Genomic DNA, 23,906 nt, shown 5'->3' with positions numbered 1-23,906 from the left:
TCTGCTGGGAGCCGCATTTTCACATGATCTACGAGAAGTGTTGAAATGCCGCAGACCAAGGCAATCTTACGTTCACAGTCACAACAGACAGTGCTTGCCACCGGGCCCATTACTGCGCGACGGCTTGTTGGCAGCTGAAGGTACTTTAGCAATACAGTACTCCAGATAAGTACGAGGTCAGCGCTGTACAAGCAGACTCGGCACGACATCTTGGAACCGTGTACATATCAAGTGAGCTGAACATCTTCGCGGATTGTACAAGAAAGCGAGCAGGTCACTTGTACAGAATCTGTGTTGTCGACCCTCTTGGACCCGTGCCGTACATGCTCAAGTACAAAATGCGATTGCGTCAGTGGAGGGGGCAGCACAGGAAAAGCCTCGTTGGTGCAATTATCAAGCCTAAAACTCCGCTGCTTTCATTCCAGCCGCAGCTGTTCGCAGCATTGCCATGTCTCGGGGACCTCTTTTCATGATCCCAATGCATCCCCATGCTCACCAGAAGACATCAACCACTGCCACTTGAACTTAGCGGGTGGTGGCCTTGACCTTTGGTGCGGCACCCTTTGCTCCCTGCTTGCCAACGACACTAGATTACAGTCAGTATGGTGGTGCTTGTGACTTTCGACGCTGTGCGACATACCGTCCGGTGCTATGGGCAGCGGCAGTCTTGGCCTTCTCGGCCTTCTTCACGCTCTGGGCGGCGGAGCGCTTCTCCTTGCCAGCCTTGATAGCCTCTGCGCGGGCAGCAGTGCGGGCCTCGGGCCTCTGAGAACGGCGCTCCTTGATGACATCGAGGGAAGCACCAACGACGGCACGCTGGGCCTTGACTTGCTTGCGGCGGCGGCTCTTGGCTTGCTCCTGTTGGGTGTGTGAGTCTCTTGCCCTGCATTGCAGTAATCCATCGCGGCATATCGTACCTCAGAAATACCCTTTCTCCGCGCGCGTCTGCAGAGGACGGTCCATGCAATGCGACGAGGGTTCTTGCGCTGGAGGAAGAGAGACTCGGTCTTGCCGTTCTGGAAGCGGAAGATCTTGCTGTCGGAGCGGACGAAGAGCTTGCCCTGTAGATGGTCGTGTTAGCGATGTGCTCTCACGTCCACTTTCCAACGAGTCTCCGCTCCGAATGCCATGTGTGTGCTGCTGTTTGTCCCATGTCTTCATCCTTCACCACCATCTTCGCCATCCGCGATTCCCAAATCTGCGACATTTTCGACACCACCAGACAATCGCGCAGCTCCTCTATTCACGAGCTCTTGGCCTTCATCTTTCCCAGCAATTTGACACACATGACACTCGTAGCGGCGGCTTTGATCGATTCCGTGCAATCGAAGACCGGGCGTTGCGCTGGGTCGGGAGAGGGCTATATCGTACCTTTCCAGGGTAGATCTTCTGGCCAGAGAAGGTATCGTCGAAAGTACGCATGTTGGCGGCGATGTACTGTTGTTGTCGGGGGTTAGTTAGGGCGTCGCTGCCTTTCTGATGTTCGTCGTCGTTCAGTCCGAAATTCGTGAGAGAGGTGTGGTGCCAAGAGGCTTGCGGTATGGAAGGAACGCCCAATGGGCTGACATATTTAGCGACGGGCGGCTGCTTCTGCCAGCAGAGAGAGCCCCCGATTGCGATGGAATACGAAACATATCGTTAATGGGGAGGCTCTTCAAACAGTATGGGCAGGAGATGAAGGCACCGACATTAGGTCATTTTGTGCCCGCATGAATCTCAGCGAGGACTCAACCTTGCTGAGCCATCTCTCCAGTGACTCGTCCTCCACCGTTCGAATCGCAGGCCAAGTTGAGATACCAGAAGACACGTCCGGAAACCTGTACAACACTTTATACCGCGCACGTAATCGACATGTGCGTGCGTCACAAGATCATCTCTTCGGCACCATACCATCACGGGGAGACTCTTGTTCGAACCACCACATGCATCATCACTGGGACCACAAAGCGAATCAAGCGTCGTTGCTTTTCTTAAAAGTACATCATTCTGCTCGAGACAAGAAAGCAGTCATCAATCGCCATTCCCACGTAGCCCTCTTCGATCCATTGCCATTCGTCTGGAGCACGTCATTCAAGCAGCTGCCTTGATGAAAGTGCTCAAGCCTCCTCTCCCTCCTTGAGAATGGTTCCCTGGCCACCCTCGGGGTACTCGTCAATCTTCTTCTCGAAACGAGCCTCAATCGCCTTGAGCACCTCCATGTCGCGCTCTGAGCTGACGAAGCTGATGGACACACCCTTGGTACCGAAGCGTCCAGCACGACCGACGCGATGAAGGTAGGTGTCAGCAGCCTGATTGAGAGTCTCCTTGTCGGTAGCGCCAGGGTTCGTTGGAGAGTCGGGCATGTCGTAGTTGATGGCCAAGTTGATGCGCTCGATATCGATACCACGGCCGAAGACGTCGGTGCTGACACAAATACGCTTGTCGTAGTTCTTGAACGCCTGGTAGCGCTTGATGCTATGATGGGCGTCAGTATGTTGTTCCAATGTCCGATCAAGCTTCACAATGCACTCACCGCTCCTCCTGGTTGAGGTGACCGTAGACAGCGATCGAGGGGAAGTTGCATTCGCGGAGGAGGCGGTCCAGCTCGATCGCGCGGTTGCTGGTCTTGACGAAGATGATGACTTGATTGTAGGTCAACTCATCGAGCAGATCATTCAGGCGGCGGTTCTTCTCATCCTCCTTGCTATTGAGGTAGTACTGCTGGAGACCGTGCAGAGAAAGCTTCTTCTCGTCGTCGATGAAGAGTTCGAGCGGAGTCTGCATGAACTTCTTGCAGATGGGTCGAACCGCCTGCGACAGGGTGGCCGAAAACATCATGACCTGCTTTTGGGGTGGGGTCGCGCGGAAGATCTCCTGCACATCGCGGCGCATGTCTGTGGGAAGTCAGCGATTTGTACACGGCATCAGGGAATGTTCGGACTTACCAATCTGGTCGAGCATCTTGTCACACTCATCCAACACGAAGCGTTGCACGCTGCCGAGTCGCAGCTTCTTCTCCCTGACGAGCGCGTTGAGACGACCGGGGGTGGCAACGATAATGTGCGGGTGAGTCTCCTTGTTCTTCAACAGCTTCTCATTCTCCTTGATATCGGTACCACCGTAGAAGACCTCGGTCTTCACCTCCGGCATGTACTTGCTGAAGCGAATGTACTCGTTCTTGATCTGGAAGGCCAACTCGCGGGTGTGGCACAGAACCAGGACGCTGACTTCGCCGTTGACTGGCTCCATCTGCTGAAGGGTGGACAGAACGAAGACGGCTGTCTTTCCGAGACCGGACTTTGCCTGGCAGAGAACATCGGTACCCAGGATGGCCTGTGGGATGCAGTTTTGTTGGACTGTGGAGCGATAATGTTAGAGCGTGTTCGTCCAAATCGTGTATGCGCGAAAATAGTGCGATCAGAGCGTCCGTCCGTAGTCGATGAGCATGTGTCCTCCATTCACCAAGTCGCAAGAGCTTTCGCCGCCTGCTTTGTATGAAGCGCCACGTTCCCTCCGCTGCGTGTGCCTTGCGTCCTCGAGAATTTCAGGATGAAACCAATGTTCTCTCTGCATTTTCCCCAACAGACATGGCGCCTTCTCGTCGCCGAGACCACTGCTCTCACACCCCTCCAATGCGCCACGGGTACATCGCGGGCTTGAGCTTTGCGCTTGAGGCGTTCGCTCTTCGACAATGCATTGCTTCTTTTCGAGTTCTCTTACTTGACCGCTCGGATGGACTAGATGGACGGACGCTCCTCGCTCGCTCGGGTGGTATCGATGGCGGGGTCTAAGGACGATTTTATGGAGATGACTAACCCTCAGATGGATGCTCGAAACCGCAGTCGGTGATGGCCTTGAGAAGCTCGGGCTTCAAGAGGAAGTCGCGGAAACTGGTTGAGTGAATACCGACGTAGCTGCCTTTGGCCTTGTCGGCGCCGCCGTTGGCACTGAGGTCGCCCTTCTTTGCTTCGCCGTTTGCGCCTACGGCGCCGGTCGTGGCCTCGTTCGGCTGGAGCTCCTCATCGGAGTAATCGATGAGATCCTCTTCTCCGGCAGACATGATGGCGATGATCTGTTAGTTGGTGTTGGTGGGTGTGATCGGCGGTGCGCGTGCACGGCTGTCGAAATGTCGAGTCGAGTGAGGAAGTGAAGGCGCCGGCTTCAATGAGAAGGATCGTGAGCACGAGGCTGAACAGCGCGCTGTGCTTGTGATGTGGTCGGCGGGGATTTCGCCGGTGGGGATGATGTTGATGAAACTGTGGAGGTGGTTGATGGGGAGGGGATCAAGGTAGATGAGCTCGTGTCGCGCTCGAATCCTTCTTTGCTCAAGGCGGGAAAGCGGGAAGCCGCAACCGGCTGCTGACTGATGAGTTGATGCCTGAGGCAGAAGTTGATGACTGGCCGGAAGCCACCTCCCTCTCTACCTTAAAGCCATTGTTCAAGATAAATATACCAAGAACTTCGATTCACATGTGACTTCCATATAGCGCTGCGCAGCTATGGTCAAGGAAAAAGTCAAAGGACTGAAGGGTGTGCCCAACAAACATTTGCACGCGCGAATCTCCTTCCTGCACCAGGCCGCCGAGTATCTGAGCTCACATACCTCTGGAGGCGAACGGCCAGACGCTGGACCATCAGACGGTTCGTCGGAAGCACAGCCGGATGACCGAGACACCGCAGTGAAGCACCTTGGCTCGATCTCTTCAAACAACGACCGCGATTCCAAACACAGTACAGATGATCTCGCAGCTCCTCCGCTCATCACCCCGGGCATGCCATCATACATGTGCTCGCAGCTACGACAAGTGGCGCTGAAGTCTCAGATTCGCTTGCTACCTGAGATCAAGCGCGCATACTGTAAAAGGTGCAATGCTTTCCTGGTTGAGGGTCAGAACTACCATCGTTCTATGGAGAACCTATCTCGCGGCGGAAAGAAGCCACACGCAGATATCACAGTATTCGAGTGCGGCGTCTGCGGTGCGAAGAAGCGGTTCCCAATCACGGGCGCCAAGCAAAGACGTAAGGGCGACAGGCAGAGTACGCGAGCAACTGTCGAGATCTCAGAAGCAGAAAGAAACGAATCATTGCCATTGTCAATGCCTGCCGCGACTTGACAGGCCAAAACAGCCTCCCAAGGACTCTCCGCGACGATATGCCCTCGCTCCGATTATGCTGATCAATGTCCAAAAACTCCACTTTCCCATCGATGCCGGATGACTTTTGGCCTCAATGACAATCATGCAAAACTCCACAGGGGCAAATTCCCTCACTTGCGTCTTGCAAGCCGTGCTTCGATGCCTCTCAAGCTCGTTTGCAGACTATTAATACCTTGGGTCAACGATTCGAGGCTCTTGTTGTGCTCCTTGGACATCTCCAGGATCTTGTCGATGGTAGGATCTTTCCTGCACGGCATGAGCATCAGACGACGAACCAAGAGCAACGCAACATCAACACTCACTTCGCGGGTGGCACGTCTCGGTAGCGACACATGGTGCCTTGCTCCTCGCACGCGGCACACGGTTCGTTGCCGTCACAGCGCTGCTTGCGCTTTCGACACTCCTCGCAAGCCTGAAACTTCTATCAGCGATGTCCAAGATCGTCACTGGCTGCAAACTTTACTCACTGTTCTGATTCTCTTGATCCGAATCCTTCTCGGCTCCAACTCATGTCCATGTGAACTCCAATGCCCGGGCGTGCTGGGTGAGGAGAGAGAGCCCGGTAGCTGCGTACTTTCGGGTCTGCTTGATCTTTCGGAGTATCCGAAACTTTCGGTGGCGTGTGGGATATTTTGAGGCGCTGCTGTAACGTCAAGAACAGGATGAGGGCGCATCGTCGGAGCTGTTGGGCTCCATGGTTGGTCGGGATGTGAAAAGAATTGCTGTGGAGGAACAAAAGGTTCTTGCATTCCAGGGTAGTACCAGGCCGCTTGCTGCGCAAAATTCTGCTGGTACGAATCCATGGTCACTTTGGAACCTCCGACAGCCGAGGTGAGGTGGATCGGTACAAGGCGTCAAGAGGTCGTAGGGGAATTGTCAAAAAGGTGCCAATGCAGGAGTCGGATGTTCACAAGCCGCTTGACATATACGAGAAGAAGGAGGCGGATGCGTGATCTTTTGAAGGACCCTTGCCCGGCTTTCCCATTGACATGGTCCATTGCGATAGCGGCAGTCGTGCAGCTCGTCACATCAATGCGTACTCACGTCGATGCAGAGCTGATCCTGCCAATCATTGGACTTCCTTGATGGGTCCGTTTCAACGTGTGGCAAGGAACATCAATAGTTGTCAAAACTCTAACCTATGCTCAGCGCAACGCCGCCAACAGTTTCCATTCCGATCAACATTCCGATCAACCATGCATGAGAGCATGCATACAGGACAGGGCCTGGAATCAAAGGTTTACCTGCAGACGGCCGAGCGTTCATTGAGAGATCGTCATGCTCGGTGGACAATGCCTGCGAGTGATCGATGCAGCCCAACGCGGCCCTGAACACAGCATTGCATCCTTCGCAAAACGTGGGGATTCCAAGTTACGAAGACGTGGGTACACGCTTTGCCCGGATCCTGCCGTGGGTTCATCTGGTAACCCCTCTCAGGTGTTCCACAACCGCTCTCGCTCAAGGTCACGGATTCGTCGTTGTCCTCAGCTGCACGTCAGTGCTGCAGCGGGAGGAGTTCCGGACTGCATACACCCCTGCTTCCCCGTTTGCTGTCAACCATGGCTAAAGCAACCCTACAATCTAAATGGCGCAGCGAAGCTCGAACATCTGCGACACTGTGTCTGTTGGGCTAACGCCAAGTGGTTCTTCTGTCTTGGGTCTCGAAGACCGCTTCACTGCTCGCATGCAGTATCCGGATCATGACGGTACCGGAAACATGATCCGCGCGGACGATAGGTTCCACGGACTTCTCGCCGAGTATCTCTGATCGGCCATCTAGTCGTGTCAGCTTGCCCATTACTGTCGGGCAAGGCTTTGCCGTGGCGATCGAATGTTACCAATGTGTACTACCTGTCTTCACAGGAGGGTGCTCCCGTATGCAGTGCAAGGTAGCTCCAGATGGCGCACACTGACAGCCCTGCAGGTGCATGAATGACTTTAGCCAATAGGCGAACGTTCCAGACGTGGCGAATGGTACCGGATGCTGCCTCCCGCCCATGCCACATCGGACGATTATCAGCGAGTGTCAGTACGTCCAACGTCTTGCGTTTAGACGCTCTCCATACTGGCTCCATGAACCCGTTGTCCGTCATTTGATGGGAGAATTGTTCCGACTTCGAAGACAGCCATGACTAGAGAGACTCCCGTTATGGTTCTCGAAGTTTACAGGTCGCATGTCATCGAAATCGTGGCCTGCGAAGCTGCCACACCGCCTCGACCGGATCTAGATCTTTTCCACATCCCGGATGCGTGTGTAGATGGTGGGGCCACATTTCAGTCGCAAGCTGAAGAGAATCGAGCCGAGAATGAGATCCACGAGCAATCAAACTCCGACGCTTCTTCTGATCTCGTGCATACTGCATAGTCGCTTACATGCAGATACGCTAGTCTCGGTTGTGCGACCCACTGGGTCAGTCAACTGCTGCTTGATCCTTGCTAGATCTCTTTCAGGTTGATCAAGATGAAAGAATCTCGGCTTCGAAAAGCAAAGCGAGGATACGCCAGTATGCGGCGATGGCCTTTGAGGTCCAGATCGGTCGATATACTCACCGCTTTGTCGACATCTGCATGTGCGCCTTTCACGCAGCTTGCACGCCAGGGGTTCATGGCAAATGGTGGCCACGGAGATGCCGAATCCTCGATCGACTGTCTGCCCGGTCAGAACTCCCCGGACCATGAACATGGTATGAGGCCAATGCCACAAATGCCCTGGAGCGAATCACGGACGCCAACATATCCGTACTGGGAGCCCGAGAGCCTGGAATCGCTAAAGACTGCTCGGGCTCATGTATATCATCTTCCTGAGCAGTGAACGACTTTGCTTCGTCAAGTGACGCGAGACTTTACTTTTGAAGAGCGTCAGTACCCTTTAACGAAGCATTGTGCTAAGTACTGGTGCACCTTGTCGACGTGTCCTGCACGTTTACCTGCACACCTTGTCAGATTGTTCTGATAAGTTACTCGTACGGCTTTTAGGATGACCCGCAGCTACCTCAAGATTTGATCAGCGTGTCGCACAGAAGTATCTGTACAGACGTCTGGGTAAACCTGCCACCATCTCATTTCTACCTCGATTGCAATAGTGCCCTCGTTCCTCCCGCAGCACATTCCTCGTCAGACAGATCCCAGTACAATCCTCCTCTTCTTCAGCAGCCCCATCGATGGAATCACGTTAAGTCGAAGTCGGAGGTGAAACATCTATCCAGATTCGGAGCATTGTCACATGTCCCGGATCCGGTCATGAGTCGAATGGTGTCCGTCAGGACCTTACCAACCTCCCTGTTCCGTGTTTCACAGACAGCCGCTAGCTTCCGTTGCTCAGTATCCAGTATGAAGCGCCGAAACAAGTGCTCCCGCATGGGTCCGCTACCAGTGGGGATTTGTACCACGGGGAACAGCCGTGAAGAGAGGGTCTCGCAAGATTAGTATATCTATTCGGTGCGAATACGTCGTATATGCTACCCACAACGAGCGATCTTGCTCTTCATCAACGCGAGGAATTGCTTCGGCTTGCCTCGCCGAAGTTCCGGCTGTGAGATCGGATCCGGTCTTTGCTGACAGAGTATGGAAGGCATGATGTTTACTTAGCTCACGTGGGACGAGTCGACCTGCTGCCGCAATCTACTGTGCTTGCATAAGGTATCCTCCGGTCAGGCATTCTAGGAGCCCATACGACAAACCTCTCAAGCCTCGTTCAGATAGTTGTATCGCATTGCTATAAGCGTTGTCGTCTGCAAAAGTAGAAGCTTAATTAGATCCGGAGGGCATTGGGGCTGGTGTTGTAAGTATGAGCGTTGTCGTATGCAAAAGTAGATATCCAATACTGTGAATGAGGCCGGAAATGAGATATGTGAGATTTAGGTCGGCATGCCTATATAGGCAACGCGGAGCTGATGCGAGGCTTGAATTCTGTATGGCGCCTCGACTCCTCGAGCCTCGACATAGCACGATATGCTCGTGTCATCTCATACAGAGCTGAGATTAATCTCATTCGAATGTCTTCGCCAGCCACTTTCTGCTCGCCGTCACACGACTGAGAGGTATTTGTCGTATGCGCTCTAAACATGGTGGACACGTATGATTGACCACTGCTGCAGAGATACAGGGCAGGGATACTTGCGACCTTTGCTCTTGAGTCTTGAGCCCTGCAAATCCCGTCGAATCCTTCCGCCAAAACAAATTTCTTCCGAGGCAGCGCAGCCGAGTGATGCGATCCTATGACGGAGCTTTGATTGAGTTTTGGCAGAAAAGTCCAGACATCGAACGTTGACGGTCCAAGATGAATGAGTTCCTCGTGCTCAAATGGTTCTAGCAAAGCATCCGTATTCAACAAGCCGACACGAGTTCACGACATCTCATAGCTTGCGGACGCAGTCTCTTGCGACTCCACGTCGACCACTGTAGCGCCTCATTCACGCACATTCCTTCATACATCATCATCCCATCATTGCTCGCGTACCTGGGACTGGAGCCTCGCAGGCTAAGCGTCTATTGCCAAACTCATGGACTTATTGTAGTGCTGCTGCATCGTCCTCCCACAGAACGTGGCTGCCATCTTTCGGTCAACCGCTCGTGCTCGCCTGAGCGCATAGTGATAACCTCGCAACTGGTTCGATGGTCAGACACGTGGGACCATACTTCGATCAGCCTGCCTCCTAGCTCGCCGTGGAAGGACCTACTCATCGTCACATGCAGATCTGTGAACATCACTTTCGACGTCTTCCTCGGTCTCTGTTCGGCTGAACGCTGCCGTCTTTCCCTGGACGCCTCTTTGATTCTTGAGAAGTCCAACTTGCATATTGACCACATGCCTTGGAATCTACACCGATGGCGGGATAATACCACTCGAAGCCAAATAGGCAACGCAGCCATGAAGATCGCAAATCTTCTGGAGCAGAGCAAGCCTCATGCGGCGGACGATGAGCCGTCGAAACCTGGTATGCATCCTTCACGTTATGGCGAGCCCTCGCGGACATGACTGACGTCTACACAGAAAGCCTTCCCATGCCATTTGATTTCCGCTCTCCAATCCTCGCTGGCGACATAGCCAAGGTACAATCTCTCTGTAATTCTGTCCGAGCCAAGGGCCTGCCTCTCCCCCTCCGCTCCATGCTCTACATTGCTCTCTGTGGCTCCTCCGCTCCTATGCTTGAGTACCTCTTCTCCATTGGCGCTGTACTTGACATATCCATGGACACTTTGCCGGCCAACAAATCCACCACGCCACGTTCCGTCGCCTTCTTTAGTTGCATTGTCGACCGTGGTTGGCCCAACGGACCCCGCGGCTTAGCTCTGAACCTCCACCGTGGTCCAGAGGTCGTAAGATTGATCCTCGCTAGTGGCTCGCGAGTCGGCTTTCTTTGCCTTAAAGAAGCTGTGCAGCACGGAAATGTCGAGATCGCAGAGTTGCTTCTTGCGCATATAAATCCTCGCACCAAAGTGCCGACCGCAGCGGACTATGCCGCAAATATGGAGGACCCTGAACGCTGGTACGGCCCAGAGATGAATTCGGAAGAGTTTTCGCTTCCGCGTCTTCTAAACCAAGCCGGATTTTTGCAGATTGCGGCTAACAAGGGCGATGTGGAGATGACTCGATGGCTGGTAAAGAAGGGTGCCAAAGTCAACTCGATGCCGAGCAAAGAGTGCTGCTGTTGGGATGTCAACGGGACTGCCGTCGCATACGCGGTGGCAGCGGCAAGGGTGGAAGTCATCAGCCTTCTTCTCGAGCTGGGAGCGGATCCGATGTTGAAGGATGAACGAGGCCGAACCGCGCGACAACTTAATGCGATCTACGGACAGCAACGTACGAGGGAAAGGATTGATGCCCTTTTGGGTCCTGAAGGCGGGTGAGAACGAGTGCTTCGAGGACCAAGGTCTCCACCACCAACCAACAATGCGGTCTTCCTGCATGCCGCTAGATCTGCAACGGACGTAGCAGGCTAGGGCACCTTTCGAGCGCGCAGATCACGGAGTCAGACAGCCAACACTGGCGTCTTGTTCTTGCTCGATTGTCATCCGCCCACGCAGCACGGCTTACGAAGAGCTGCTTGTCAGAAGTACGCCCTTTCATACACAGTCAGCCTGACTGCGGCACGCTGAAGACCCTCCAAGCAGACAGTAAGCATCAGAGGCTCAAGCCGAGCTCGTTTCGGAGAGAAGCACTCCGGCCACGGACAGATGGCGAACGCACCGAGGAGCGACTTATAGATGTGAAAATGCCTGAGCATACGACTTCAGAAGGGTCCTGGCGCTCTTGAGATATCAAAGAGTGTGGAGTCAGCGAGACCGCCTGACATGTTCCTACTTCAGCGGACGGTCTGCCGACGCTGTCTCAATGCTGATCGCTTCAACTCTTGAACAGCAGATATTGAGAATACTTGTGAATCCCATCGTCTATATATCACAGCCTATAGTTCATTCCATCTCAATATCACAGGCCATGCCAAGGCGTAAAGCAGCGCTAGCGGCCGGTACAACTCAATCTTCAAGGCATAAAACTTCTTCCCATCGCACTCAACATCGACGCCATCAGATTTCCCTGGACCACGTTGCACGCCGTACTGCGAAAGACCAAAGTCATCTTCTTACGGTAATAGCCGTCCAAGCTCGACTCTGCACGACCATCCCGAAGACATGCTTCCTCCAACGTCCACCCCAATCTCCTCCATATTCACAGAAAGAAAGCGCAAAATCTTATCTCAGCTCGAAATTCCCGAGGAAGAATACACCGATCTCTCACCCAAAGGCAGTGTCGATGCTCGGATTCGAAGTTTTGTTGACGAGATCAACGCACTACCAGGCTTCGTGACGACGAGTAGCTGTGCTGGCAGAGTTTCGGTGTTTGTGGATGGGAGTGGGAAGAAAGTAACGGCCTCTGTCAATGCTGTCGATCCTGATGATGACTTCGAAAGCGATGAAGACCAGAGCGACAGGAAGGCTGCTTCAGCGACTTCTGCTGCGGGTGGTGGTAAAGGCGGTGGGTCTTGGCTGTTCGTCTCGCATGATCCGGTCGACTTGAAAGCATTGAAGGACGACGGCGATGTGCTCGAACTGTGTGGTCTCAGCAGAGACTCGAAGATTTCATTCCCTTCTCCTGATGATTCGAGACCGAGATTTGTACATTTCAGATTCGAGCCGATGGTAAGTCTCTCAGTCCCTTACTGCTTCTTACGAGCCGCACTTCTCGCCGCTTGAATCTACCTTCCCTCAAGCTTCACAAAACTATGTCTAGGTAACGCACCATCGGTCCATTCGATACCTCAATCGCAGGCTGACAGATCCCCATCAGATCCTCCACATACTAACCGCATCACCAACCCACGCTACCCACGCCCACACCTCCGCCATGTCCGCCGGCTTCCGAGAAAGCGGAATCCACAGCATCCTTCCACCCAACTCAACCGCCGAGCACACCGCAACGCCTCTCGTGGCGATCCGCACAGCAGGGCTTGCATTCTCAAGTATAGTCGGGTACCTTTCTCCATCAGATGAGTCGATCGTGCCCATGGTGCCGCCGGCTTACTTGTCTACCTTGCTGCGACTTGCGAACCAACGCTTCGAGCTGAACGCTGAACGTACGGAGCGTTTTCGGAGGGCTTTGTTGGGATTGGATGTTAAGACAACTGTGAAGGAGGGAGATGGACCGCATGGAAAGTGGGAGGATGCGGAGGCGAGGAAGGAGAGGAAGCGAAGGGAAGGTTTGCAGAGAAGGGATGAGGTTTTGAAGGCAAGAGAGAAGACCGACGACGGCGTGGTAGATGATGTGGTCAGCGGCCTTTCAGATTTGGGAGGAGTCGAGCACGTGGAGAGATGAAGAGTCCGTTCCGTTTAGCGCTGTAGCGCCGTAGGTTCTATCTGTGTGACGAGGTCTGTTGACAGATCCTCAACTCTCATGCATACATTTTCGTTTGATGCTGAAACCCACAGCCAATGTCTTCCCAGCCGCGCTATGCATGCAAAGATCCTCCTGAACGCCGATGCTTCATCCCATACCCAAACACATTTCACGCAGCGAGCCGAGCTGCTACACATCACGTCGTCGAGTCTATGCATCATCACTTCCTGCTTCAGATCTCAATCTGCGAGACCGGGTCGAACGAGTTCGCTTTGGCGCATCTGCGTCGGAACGCGAGACGAGGACCGCATCGTCAGACTCCACTTCTGAGCTTGGGGATTTGCTCTCGGAGGCAGCAGCATCGCTCGTGGTAGAAGATACAGCTGGAGAGTGGTGCGAGATGGTAAATGAGAGGAAGGGCTCGTCCGCGGTCGTCTTCTTCGTGGCTGTTGCGTCGGGTCTTGCATCCTTTTCCTTCGAAGACGCGGAACTCTTCGGCGACTTCTTGGTGTCCGCCTTCTTCGTCTTCTCCGCGTCCGTGCTCTTCTTCAAGTTGGCGTTCTGTCCGCTCTTCCCGAACACACAATTCCATGCCCAGGTCAATATCGATTCATCATCGCTGCTTGCCTCCTTGGCCGCCTCCTTTTCGTTTCCCTCCTCAGAGTCTAACGACTCGCCGGTAATAGCTTCTGTGTACTCCCACATCTCTGAGAGCTCGCCACGAACCAGACCGGTACCCCACAGACTGATCAAGACCCCCGGAACAAGGTAGAGAAGAGCAGGCTGAGCATGTTGGAAGATGCTCATGAAGACCAGAGTGGCGATCATGCCGATCACATAGCCGACCAGCGAGGCGGTAAAGTATGGCTTGGGAAAGGTCGCTGCAAGGCTTGCAGGTAGACCTTCGGCGTTGTGGCCGGCAGTGAAGAGTCTCTCAGCCCAATTGCCGGACACTGGTACGTAGGGTGCCTTCTCAATCACCTCAACAGTCTTGTCATTTTCCGAAGCGTCTGACGCCTTGCTAGTCTTCTTTTGCTTGCGCAGATAGAACACATAGAGATCGAAACGCAAGGCAAGGGCGATCATGATTCCAGGGAGAACAATGTCGCCGAGACCAAGCATGCTGAATGCTGGTTTCTCACCTTCTTCGCTCGGCCTGGGAAACACAAGCTTGATTGGAACGTCCAAATTCGTAGCAACTGTGACCATGAGTGGTGTGAAGAAGACTGCCCATATGTCGTAGAAGAAGAGACCGGAAAGGATCAGCGTTCCGGTTGCGAATGTTGTTGGCGACATCAGCTGCAGCGCGCCATAGCAGACTGCGAAGCCCTGCAGGTTGGTGAGGAACCACGGCTTTCCTACCAGAAGAGAGTAGGCGACAGCACCAACACCCAGAAAGCCAGAGATAACATTATGGCGAGTGACTGCGACTGAAAACTCGATGATGTCTTTCGCATAGCCTTTGACTGTGAATTTCTGTTTTGTGAGGGCTCTCAATCTCCATGCCAGGTCGAGGAGGACCTGAGGGAGTGGGAGACCGCCCATGCTGCCGGGGAGAGGCGAATGGCGTGGAGAGGTGTTCGCATTCTCCTGGCCCAATGCCACAGCCTTACGTTCTCCGTCAACCACTTTCCATATCTTGTGCTCACTCCAGTAGTAGCTGGGAGTGACGAAGCCACTCAAAGTTGTCCAGACATCGTTGATCAGCTTGCCCACGCTGAATGTTCCAATCACAGAAAAGTATACGCCTAGCACCGTGTTGATGACACCGGCACCGTACGTCTTGATCAACCAATACAGGGATGCCAGGACACAGCCAGCAGTGATTGGGAATATGATAGCATCCGACGGTGACAAGCCTTCCATCTTCTGGGCTGTCTCTTCCTCCTCATCTTCGTCGTCGTTTGCTTGTTTCTTCGATTTGATCGGCTTGGCTGCGGAGGACGGGCGGGACAGAGAAGCGTATGCGCCGGTGTAGATTGGGAAGAGGGCGGAGGTGATGAGGTGAAGGTACATCGGGAAGAACGGCCGGTTCTTGTTGTAATGGTACGCTGCCGCCGCCAGCATTCCTTCGTAGTCGATGGACACCATGGTTGCGGATGCAGAGAAGTCCGTGGTGGACGAAAAGTGATTACCTGGCGATGTGAAGCGAGAGGATTTTGATAGTTCGTGGAATAAAGAAAAAGAGCACAATGAACACGTTCATGGAATGCTTGCCTGAACTCAGCTGGTCAGATCTGGGGTTCACGCGGCAATGACGATCGCAGACGATCTACGCGGCCCGAGCGGGAAGGCACGAGCGCCGGGACTTGGGTCATGGCATGTGAAAGTGGGGGCCAATCGACTGCATTGTCCGTGCGGCAACACCACGACATCCCGATGTGCTGCGTTCACCCGCATGAGACCTCACAGATCTGATCTAGCCTCCTCGCCAGCCCAGCATCTTCTGACAACCTCCTGCAAAACGTCCCTCTTGATAAGTCTTGGATTCCAATAAGGCCTTTCCATCGCGATGTCCGCAGCCCTCTCGACATCGTCTTCCTTCATACCCAAGTCCTTCAGGCTCCTCTTCACTCCCAATCTGGCCAACAAGCGGTTCACACCGCGTGTAGCATCGCCGTCGCTCCCTTCCAGCACTTCCGCCAGCTTGTGCATAGCGTCCGGTACCGCCGGCGCATTGTAAGCCAGAGCGTGCGGGAGGACCACAGTATGAGTCTCGGCATGTGGCAGCCCGCACGAACCGCCAAGGGTGTGGCAGAGCTTGTGATGAAGAGCAACACCCACTGTTCCGGCACACACTGCGCACAGCCATGCACCGTACAGAGCCTTCTCTCGAGCAGCATGATCGGTCGGATCTTGTACGATGATAGGCAAGGAATGGGACAGGGCTTTGATGCCTTCGAGAGCCATCATGCTGGTGACAGGGTTTTTGTTTTGGGCGTAGAGTGCCTCAACTGCAAGCGGGTGAACGTAAGCCGCTGGCCAGCGGAAAGAATATTCGACGCGAACCTACCTGCATGTGCCATGGCATTCACGCCGCTGACTGCGCTCGTCTCTGCGGGTAAATCAAGCGTTAGATCTACATCATAGATGACAGTCGCAGGAAATATCTTGGGATCCTTTCGGGTAGTCTTCTTTCCCTCAGAGGTCTCGCCCACTATTGAAGTCATCTCCGAGCCGGAGTACGTCGTGACGATGCAGACATGCGGTAGACCGGTCCGGATCGACAGTGCCTTCCCAAGACCAACCGTGCTACCACCTCCGAAGCTGACAATCGAGTCCGCTGCGGTCTCTCGAGCATAAGACTCTGCAGAGTCCGTCATGGGCGTCGGAGTGTGCATGATCGCGTTCGAGAAGAGACCTGCCTGACGAATCGATGCATCTGAAAGGATCTGGCTTATCAATTGCAGCTTTGCCACTTGTCTTGGTGTTGAAAGCAAGAGCGGTCGAGTGACATTGAGACGCCTGAGCTCTTCAGGAAGTCTTGCCAAAGTACCACTCCCGAACACAACGCGGACCGGACTGGGAGTGTATTCGAAGGGCTCCATTTGATGCCGTCCGCTCACGCGAGGACCTGTGGCGGATGTGATTGGCGGGCAGATCAGTGCAAGACTATGCGAGAAAACGCAACGAAATTGAGGCGTTAGAGCATTCAACGACGACCTGCGATGACAGAGGATCGTGGGAGATCGTAAGCATACGGATATATGTAAGCTCGACCGAACTTCGACCTATCCCAGAGGTTTTGCGTTCCGCGGGCTTGGCGTTTTTAGAAATTCAGCACCACTTTTGGAGGGGACTTCGACGACGCCGCACTTCGAATTGTGATCTGACGACTGATCCCACTCCCCACGACTAATTCACCAGGTAAGCCTTTGAAAACCATGATGCAGATGCCAGTTTCAGCGGCTAGCTGCTGCTCCATTTCGACCGCGCTCAAGAGAAGGAACGACCGAAGGAGATGGGACTGATGCTGGGCGATATGGACAATGGGGTCAGGATGCATGAAACATTGCTCAAGGCACTGTATGCACGATGGGAGAACGACGGCAGTGATGACAACGATGGGATGCATTGCAGGAGAGATCACAGCATCAGGAATGGGAAAATGTCAAATGCGCCCGAGATTTGGATTGGACAGCAGCAGCCGCAGAAACAGCATCGCGCATATTTGGACAACGATCGAAAGTCAGTCGCTGACTTTTGTCTTCCAGTCCTCTGCACAATCAGCCCAGCATGGCCGCCCCAGCACCAGCCCCCGCCATGAGCGGAGTCAACATCTCCAAGCGCAGAAAGTTCGTCGCCGACGGTGTCTTCTACGCCGAGCTCAACGAGTTCTTCCAGCGCGAGCTTGCTGAGGAAGGTTACTCCGGCGTCGAGGTCCGCGTTACCCCAACCGTCACGGACATCATCATCCGCGCAACACACACCCAGGAGGTTCTCGGAGAGCAGGGTCGCCGCATTCGTGAGGTCAGTGAAGATTGGAAATTGAACACTTGGACACATACTCATTCCGCAACAGCTCACCAGCTTGATCACCCACCGCTTCAAGTTTCCCGCAGACAGCGTCTCTCTTTACGCCGCCAAGGTCCAGTCTCGTGGTCTTTCTGCTGTCGCTCAGTGCGAGTCTCTCCGCTACAAGCTCCTGAACGGTCTTGCCGTTCGCCGTGCGTGCTACGGTGTCCTCCGGTATATTTTACCCGACTCTGCAGTCTGCAAAACGTTACTAACAGTTTCTCAGTTTCATCATGGAGTCCGGCGCCAAGGGATGCGAGGTTGTCGTCTCCGGAAAGCTGCGCGCCGCTCGTGCAAAGTCAATGAAGTTCACCGACGGATTCATGATCCACTCCGGTCAACCCGCCAAGGACTTCATCGACCACGCCACTCGCCACGTTCTCCTCCGACAAGGTGTGCTCGGAATCAAGGTCAAGATCATGCGCGCCTCGTCGACTCCCGGCGACCCAGCTGGCGAGAAGTCCGGCGGTAAGGGCCTGCCCGACTCTGTCACCATCATCGAGCCAAAGGAGGAGCAGCCAATCCTCGCACCAAGCTCGCAGGACTACGGCGCCAAGGCCGCTCAAGCGCAGGCATACGCGCAGCAACAGCAGGCTGCTCAAGAGGAGGGAGCACCGGCTGAGGATGCGGCGCCAGCTCAAGAGTACTAGAGGATGGGACAGTCTCCTTGTCTTGCGTCACGGTCATGGGTTTCGGAGTTGGCAGAGAAGCGTTGATTCACATGGGTGCTCTATGCGCTCGCCCAAGCTACCGCGCTTCGTGGCTACTGAGGTACACCTAGTTCGAGTGGACATATGTACCCGCAAAAAGTGCCTGCTACGGAGCGGGTGGTCTTTATGACAATTCCTCGTTCAATTCTACGACGCCAAGCATTCTGTGCCACCCTTCGTCACGCTCTGGCTGCAAACACTTCCTAGACCGGCGTGACAGCGCGCATTGACTCAGCTTTGACATCTTTGACAGTTTGACAATATTGTGTGTTCTGCACGTCTTCGACATCACTGGTTCGCGGCCTCGTAGAATGGCCGGAAGCGGCTCCGCTGCTCCCCTCCCGTAGCTTCCGTCTGTTGATGGCTAAGGGTCCAACACGTCTCGACCATAAACATATACGCGACTTCAATCCTCACAACATCCACTGCTTGCCACTTCGCCCTATCCCGATCAACAAGAACTCTTGCTTGATTCTCGCAGCGACCAAGTATCTGACGAACTGAGCCTTGCCGTTGTGTCCAGCGCGACGCGCCCTTGCATACATACATCATGTCCGACACCAACGCAACGCGGCCGACTGCTGCGAGCACAAACGACACACTTCCTGCCGCACGTCGCGTACTGGGCGATGTCTCGCCAAACGTCAGGACTGCTGCTGGCATCGTAACGAGCAAGCCAATGTTGGGGAGTCCTTTGAAACGCAGCTTTACGGCGGCGATGAATGGAGGCAATGGGTTTACTTATTTCAAGAAGAGGAAGTTCTCGAACGAGACTCCACTCAGTCAGGCGTATTCTCCGGAAGAGAGTCGTTTGCACGCCCAAGATGAGAACGAAGGTCAACTCGGATCAGGTTTCGATCAAGCAGTGAGTTTATCCTCGAGCATCAACATCGTCCACCTCTCACACCTCTATAGTCTACCCTGGTGCCGACCATTCAACATTGCAGCCCGACAGAACCAGGTACTCCTAATGGATCTGTAGACGGCAATTCTTCCTCGGGCGATCGGAAGTCCTTCTCATCTTTGATCAACTACGACCCTTCCTCACAAACCCATGCCTCTCAGCCAACGGTACCAGGTCTTGTCTTCTCCGGACCATCGTACGCTGAACAACTACGCCTACGGCTGCGTGTTGCCATGTACAAGGTCCAGACTGACCAAGTCGACGTTCCATTCACCGACCTCCAAATCGAAGAGGACTTCGCCGACCGCACGCCAACAGCAGAGGAAGTCGAAGGAGCAGTAGCAGACCTCCGTCGAGAAGCACAGGCATCACTTCAAGCCAAGCAGAGTCGAGCGAAAATGCAAGCCGTGCCGAAGCTGCTACCAGCACCGACCTTGGTGCCAACCGCGTACAGCAGTCGGATGATCTACGATGCTCCTATGCCAAGCTCTCCGCCAGTGCAGCGTTCGCCAGCGAGACTGCCGATGGGTGTAAAGTTGGAGACGCCGGCGAAGCGAGCGCTGAATGACGAGTCCGAGTTGACAAGTAGTGTTGTCAAGGGAAGAGTTGCTGAAGGTCTGCTGGGATTGAGGAATGCGCATTTACGGTGGATGGAGTAGAGAAAGGCAACAGACGGATGCATGGAGTAAGGCTGGGGTGGGCATGATTGTACGGTATCTGCATGGGGAAAGGCTGGGACGGATCGACTGTACGGCCTTTGCGGCGAAGGAATGGGGCATTGTAAGCAAGGGCATTGTTCGAAGTCATGATTGATGCGTTGCTGAAGGGCAGATGAAGGCAGCAACTGTGCTGACATACCAGAATCTAGATCAACCTATCAACGAGTCTCCATTCGTGTGCCCTGACAGTTTCTCAACATTCTCAACGCTCAGCTATGCTCCGCAGGCCTCGCCGCCCATTCTTGATCTCCTTCACTCACGGACTCGCGTTCTGCTTGTTGCGCGGCCCGCATGCTGGCTTCAAGCCTCGACTTATGTTGCCGTAACGCTTCCTGTCGGTCCCTGACGAACGGAGAGTCGAAGCCTGGATAACACCTCCCAAGTATTCCGGCGGCTGAGGACCTACGGCTTGGAGTGAGAATAGTGCCTGGGCTGTGCTCATCGAAGCCGGATATGCCCTGTTGCTCTGAGTCGATGAGAGGTGCTACTGAGACAAAGTCTTGGTCGTTTGGTAGTGGACGATCGGGGTGTGGTGTTGTAGGATTGTCGGTCTTGGACTCTGGTTCGAATGGGAAGCCTCGAGAGAGGGAGCCTGTGCGTAAGTTGGACCGTCTTGGTGCTGGATTTAGAGGCGATGGGTCTCCATCGCTGTCACTCGCGTGCGGAGAGACTTTCTCGCGGCTCAAGGGTGCTTTGGGAGGCATGGTCAACGTCTGTTGAGATGAGTAGGCAGATTAGCAGGGTGGTGGTGTTGTGGCGTTCTAGTATGCGTTGTTGGGGTCGATCGAGATCTGGTTTATAGGTAGAATGAAGGTATTGCTGATTGTTTGCCATGAGCATCGTGATCGATTGACCTTGCGGTCGTTGCTGCAGTCGTGAATGTTCATTTTCTTGGACCAACGATCAGATTTCCTCATTGAATGTTCAGATGTAGCCGCGACAACTTTGAGTACGATGGCGATGCTGCATGTCCTATTGCAAGTCGATAAGTAGTGACCTCTCAAGATAAATAAGGTGACGATTGATGGATTATTGCAAGCAAAATATCTTACCTTAGGGTTAGGGTTGAGACACGCCGATCAATCCCAAATGTCGCAGATTGGTTCATGTAGGGTGATAGTTGGCCCGCGAATACCTTTATCTGGACTTGTTTGTAGTCTCTCGCGAGGCCAACTAGCATGTGTCGGTATGATCTTGTCATCACCAGGAACATCACCAACGAAGACAAGCAAACCGCGTGTCTAAACCACAGTACTGGGACAGCATTGTCTTGTAACGATGTAAGTTTATATTGGCAAATATTCGACGTGATATCTGTCCATGGAGTCGTCCGTCGAGTGTGGCAGCATCGACCAAGAGGCATCCCACTTGCCCCCCTATCACGATTCAACTCTAAGCAGGGCTGGAGCAGTCATTCGGACTCCCAATCTCCTTGGCCCGCGGGCTTACATAACGATCGGAGGGCGTTCCAGTGACACTCGAATGTGCCGCAGGAGGCGGTGCGTTCAACATGTGATGAATGGACGGTACCCGTTGATGACGCTCAGGTAAAGGCCAACCCGGTTGGGCGGCGACAGGATCGTCGCTCGAGGAATCTCTGCCATCATTGTCTTTGAGCATCGGAACAATCGCCGTACTGCAGCCACCATGTTTCGCCAAAACGGCCCGCATATCGTGCGTCAACTGCTCGTTCCGACGACGAGCTTCGACGAGAGACAGGCGAAGCAACTCGATCTTGTCGTCCTGCGCTGCGATCTTGCCTCGGAGGCCAAGCGCAGAGATCATTCCTTGTCCTGATACACGATAAGCCGGGGCTGTACTGCTCTGGTCTGAGACCTGCAGGATCATCGCTCGCGATGATGCGTCGTCCCGTGCAGCTCGTGCATTCGGCATCTTCTTGTCATCTTGTGCCAGATCCGGTTCAAAGTACGACAATCGCTTCGAGAGGCGTGACACATCCTCGACCAACTTGCTTCGCTCGGCAGCGGCCTCCTTGCTCAAAGTGTCGGCTCGCCTCAACATTTCAAGCCATTGCGCCTTTTCTTTGGCCGATCGTGCTCGCTCGACGTTGAACTTGTTCTGGGTGTCCTCCAATTGCGTTTCGATAGTCTTGTATTGGTCGGTGATGTCCTCGTACTTGCTTGCCAAGTCGTGAACTTCGCCCTCGGCGGCGCTGACTTTGGCCTCTAGTGCTTGTGTCTTGTTGCGCTCACGTTGAAGTCTGTGTGACAGAATCCCGTACTCGGTCTCGAGGCGTTGCAAAGCAATGGTCTTTGCAGTCACTTGGTGCTGCAAGTCAGAGAGATGGGCTAGAGTAGCTGAAGCCGTCGGACTTGAAGGGTGATGTGGTGTCTGTGGTTGACTGCGTGGCGCCATGTTCGGGGCCATCGAGACTGCCGAGATCGGCGGCGGAGTGAAGCCAGCCATGCGACCGTCTGCGGGAAGCTGAATGTCAGCTGTCGGAGAGAGACGCATGGGAGGAAGTGGCTGCATAGGCGAGCCTCGGCTGGATCTGTTGACTTGGCGAATGTCAGCCAACGCAAAGGTAGGATGCGATTCTGAAAATTCCTCATATCGTGCTCTCTTGGCATGCGGTGTGTTGTCTGGTGTTCTTGAACCGGGTTCTCTTTTCAACAGATTTGGCGATGGTATGCGAGAAGAGTATGCATCAGTTACGTTCGGATGGGACGTCGGCGGACGATTGTTTGAGCTGCCAACGGTACCACGATTGGCGTTGTTTTGAATGTCCAGCTTCATATGCCAGAGGGTTCGAAGAAGCCAGCGCATCGACTCGAGCAAGTCTGTGACGGGCGGAATCGCAGGCTTCGAATGGTCAGCAACACGAAACTCCCTTTTCTCGGATGAGCATCGTACTCTAGAGTTACCGTTGTTCACCATCGCGTTCACCTCAGCGACGAGCTCTACGACGATATGAGAGATGTCGTCGGCTACGGGCTCCAACGAAGCACACCGACGACAGGAAGGATTACTCCGTTCGACAGAGGATCCTGCGTATGATGGTCGGGAGTTGATCGAAGGTCTCACAGCTGGTAGAGACGTTGGAGGGGAGGGCAGTCGCTGTCGGCCGAACAGGTCTTTGACGGGAACGCTTGAGCTCGTGGATGTGGGAGGAGTCGTTGAACATCGTGGTAGATCTAGCAGATTATGTCAGTCAATTGAGCATGTTAAATGCTGCGGTCGTTCAAGGATGCGTACCTCGAGCGTTGACTATCTGTAGAGTCAAGGGAGGTTTGGTGTCACGACCGCATTCTGTCCGGTGCGGGCTTCTCGTAGAACCACTTGGCGAGGTTCTGTTGAAAGACGCCGGTACATCATGGTGCTCAGTCGAGCTACGGACTTGGCTCCTCTCGTGGACATCGAAGGCCTGAGCCCGTACTGAGCTCGATCGGATCGGGTCTTGCTCTGATACAGAATGAGGTCCATTACCAAATCTGGGAGGATGGTGGAATGAAGTACTCAGAGGCATCAATTGAGACTGGCTTGTTGGAGGAGTCGCAGCTGTCGAGGCGTTGATTCGTGCGATGCCATGTCTCTTGAGCCATTCCTGCTGGCTCCAGTGTCTCGAGGGCTGCCCAAATCCACGATCCATTGCGAGGTAGTACAGTCGAAGGATTGAGTTGCTCAATTGTACCAAGAAGATCCAATGCAGTCAAAATGGATATGCGGTGTGCCAGCAAGGCAGTGTCTGATCGACGCTGGCGTTCCAAGTAAATGGAAAGATTACTGATAGGATGTTGAGAGAGACAGCGACCTCGACGCATGCGATATGTTTAGGCAAAAGCTAACTGGAGCGACCAGCATCAACATACGCGGCTGGAGAACACCGTAAGGACCAGGCAGGTTGCATCATGGCGCGATGCGGGAGGTCTCTTTTCAAGAGGGAAATGTCAAAGCGGTGCTGACATCCGCGAGGCCTGTCCTCTTGAGGCCTGTTAAGCTGCCGGGTTAGTCGCTAATCGCAGGCGAGAGAAAGCACAGATGGGGCGTGATACCAGAGTCACGGACATGCTCCCATGTCGGTTAGTCATCTGGGCAATATAGCAGCGAGTCAAGGCTTGCGGCGCACCG

General features: G+C 54.1%; 10 protein-coding genes across 10 annotated transcripts; 4 read left to right on the top strand and 6 right to left on the bottom strand.

Annotated features, from left to right (window-relative positions):
• Positions 1–274: 274 nt before the first annotated feature.
• Positions 275–1,469, bottom strand: MYCGRDRAFT_104371 (60S ribosomal protein L24; the record flags this gene model as incomplete). The annotated part of the gene is made up of 4 exons (XM_003852022.1): positions 275–586; positions 641–858; positions 918–1,061; positions 1,372–1,469. The coding sequence occupies 4 exons, from the start codon at positions 1,420–1,422 to the stop codon at positions 526–528; spliced, it is 474 nt and encodes a 157-aa protein (XP_003852070.1).
• A 478-nt stretch (positions 1,470–1,947) lies between these two features.
• Positions 1,948–4,233, bottom strand: MYCGRDRAFT_104368 (uncharacterized protein; the record flags this gene model as incomplete). Its single annotated transcript, XM_003852021.1, has 4 exons — positions 1,948–2,454; positions 2,513–2,873; positions 2,925–3,335; positions 3,796–4,233. The coding sequence occupies 4 exons, from the start codon at positions 4,037–4,039 to the stop codon at positions 2,097–2,099; spliced, it is 1,374 nt and encodes a 457-aa protein (XP_003852069.1).
• A 245-nt stretch (positions 4,234–4,478) lies between these two features.
• Positions 4,479–5,093, top strand: MYCGRDRAFT_42012 (uncharacterized protein; the record flags this gene model as incomplete). The annotated part of the gene is made up of 1 exon (XM_003852702.1): positions 4,479–5,093. One exon carries the CDS (start codon positions 4,479–4,481, stop codon positions 5,091–5,093), a length of 615 nt encoding a protein of 204 aa, XP_003852750.1.
• MYCGRDRAFT_104366 (uncharacterized protein) lies at positions 5,048–6,009 on the bottom strand (the record flags this gene model as incomplete). Its single annotated transcript, XM_003852020.1, has 3 exons — positions 5,048–5,381; positions 5,438–5,547; positions 5,603–6,009. 3 exons carry the CDS (start codon positions 5,936–5,938, stop codon positions 5,246–5,248), a joined length of 582 nt encoding a protein of 193 aa, XP_003852068.1.
• A 4,613-nt stretch (positions 6,010–10,622) lies between these two features.
• Positions 10,623–11,258, top strand: MYCGRDRAFT_104364 (uncharacterized protein; the record flags this gene model as incomplete). Its single annotated transcript, XM_003852703.1, has 2 exons — positions 10,623–11,191; positions 11,247–11,258. The coding sequence occupies one exon, from the start codon at positions 10,638–10,640 to the stop codon at positions 10,983–10,985; it is 348 nt and encodes a 115-aa protein (XP_003852751.1).
• Positions 11,259–11,768: 510 nt separating this feature from the next.
• Positions 11,769–12,948, top strand: MYCGRDRAFT_42049 (uncharacterized protein; the record flags this gene model as incomplete). Its single annotated transcript, XM_003852704.1, has 2 exons — positions 11,769–12,275; positions 12,424–12,948. The coding sequence occupies 2 exons, from the start codon at positions 11,769–11,771 to the stop codon at positions 12,946–12,948; spliced, it is 1,032 nt and encodes a 343-aa protein (XP_003852752.1).
• Positions 12,949–13,653: 705 nt separating this feature from the next.
• On the bottom strand, positions 13,654–15,088 carry MYCGRDRAFT_58653 (uncharacterized protein; the record flags this gene model as incomplete). Its single annotated transcript, XM_003852019.1, has 2 exons — positions 13,654–13,858; positions 14,021–15,088. Coding segments are annotated over 2 exons (1,245 nt in total), but the record flags the coding sequence as incomplete, so codon positions are not given.
• A 287-nt stretch (positions 15,089–15,375) lies between these two features.
• Positions 15,376–16,606, bottom strand: MYCGRDRAFT_71772 (uncharacterized protein; the record flags this gene model as incomplete). Its single annotated transcript, XM_003852018.1, has 2 exons — positions 15,376–15,923; positions 15,983–16,606. The coding sequence occupies 2 exons, from the start codon at positions 16,515–16,517 to the stop codon at positions 15,376–15,378; spliced, it is 1,083 nt and encodes a 360-aa protein (XP_003852066.1).
• A 626-nt stretch (positions 16,607–17,232) lies between these two features.
• Positions 17,233–18,134, top strand: MYCGRDRAFT_42422 (uncharacterized protein; the record flags this gene model as incomplete). Its single annotated transcript, XM_003852705.1, has 3 exons — positions 17,233–17,439; positions 17,492–17,658; positions 17,711–18,134. 3 exons carry the CDS (start codon positions 17,233–17,235, stop codon positions 18,132–18,134), a joined length of 798 nt encoding a protein of 265 aa, XP_003852753.1.
• Positions 18,135–21,209: 3,075 nt separating this feature from the next.
• On the bottom strand, positions 21,210–23,427 carry MYCGRDRAFT_93009 (uncharacterized protein; the record flags this gene model as incomplete). Its single annotated transcript, XM_003852017.1, has 4 exons — positions 21,210–22,640; positions 22,692–22,825; positions 23,034–23,049; positions 23,215–23,427. 4 exons carry the CDS (start codon positions 23,425–23,427, stop codon positions 21,210–21,212), a joined length of 1,794 nt encoding a protein of 597 aa, XP_003852065.1.
• Between the last annotated feature and the right edge of the window lie 479 nt (positions 23,428–23,906).

This window comes from Zymoseptoria tritici, chromosome 5, assembly GCF_000219625.1.
Source record: "Zymoseptoria tritici IPO323 chromosome 5, whole genome shotgun sequence".
In the NCBI taxonomy this organism is placed as follows: Eukaryota; Fungi; Ascomycota; class Dothideomycetes; order Mycosphaerellales; family Mycosphaerellaceae; genus Zymoseptoria; species Zymoseptoria tritici.
Note: the sequence above shows the minus strand (reverse complement) of the source record. Positions and strands in the feature narration are given on the sequence as shown.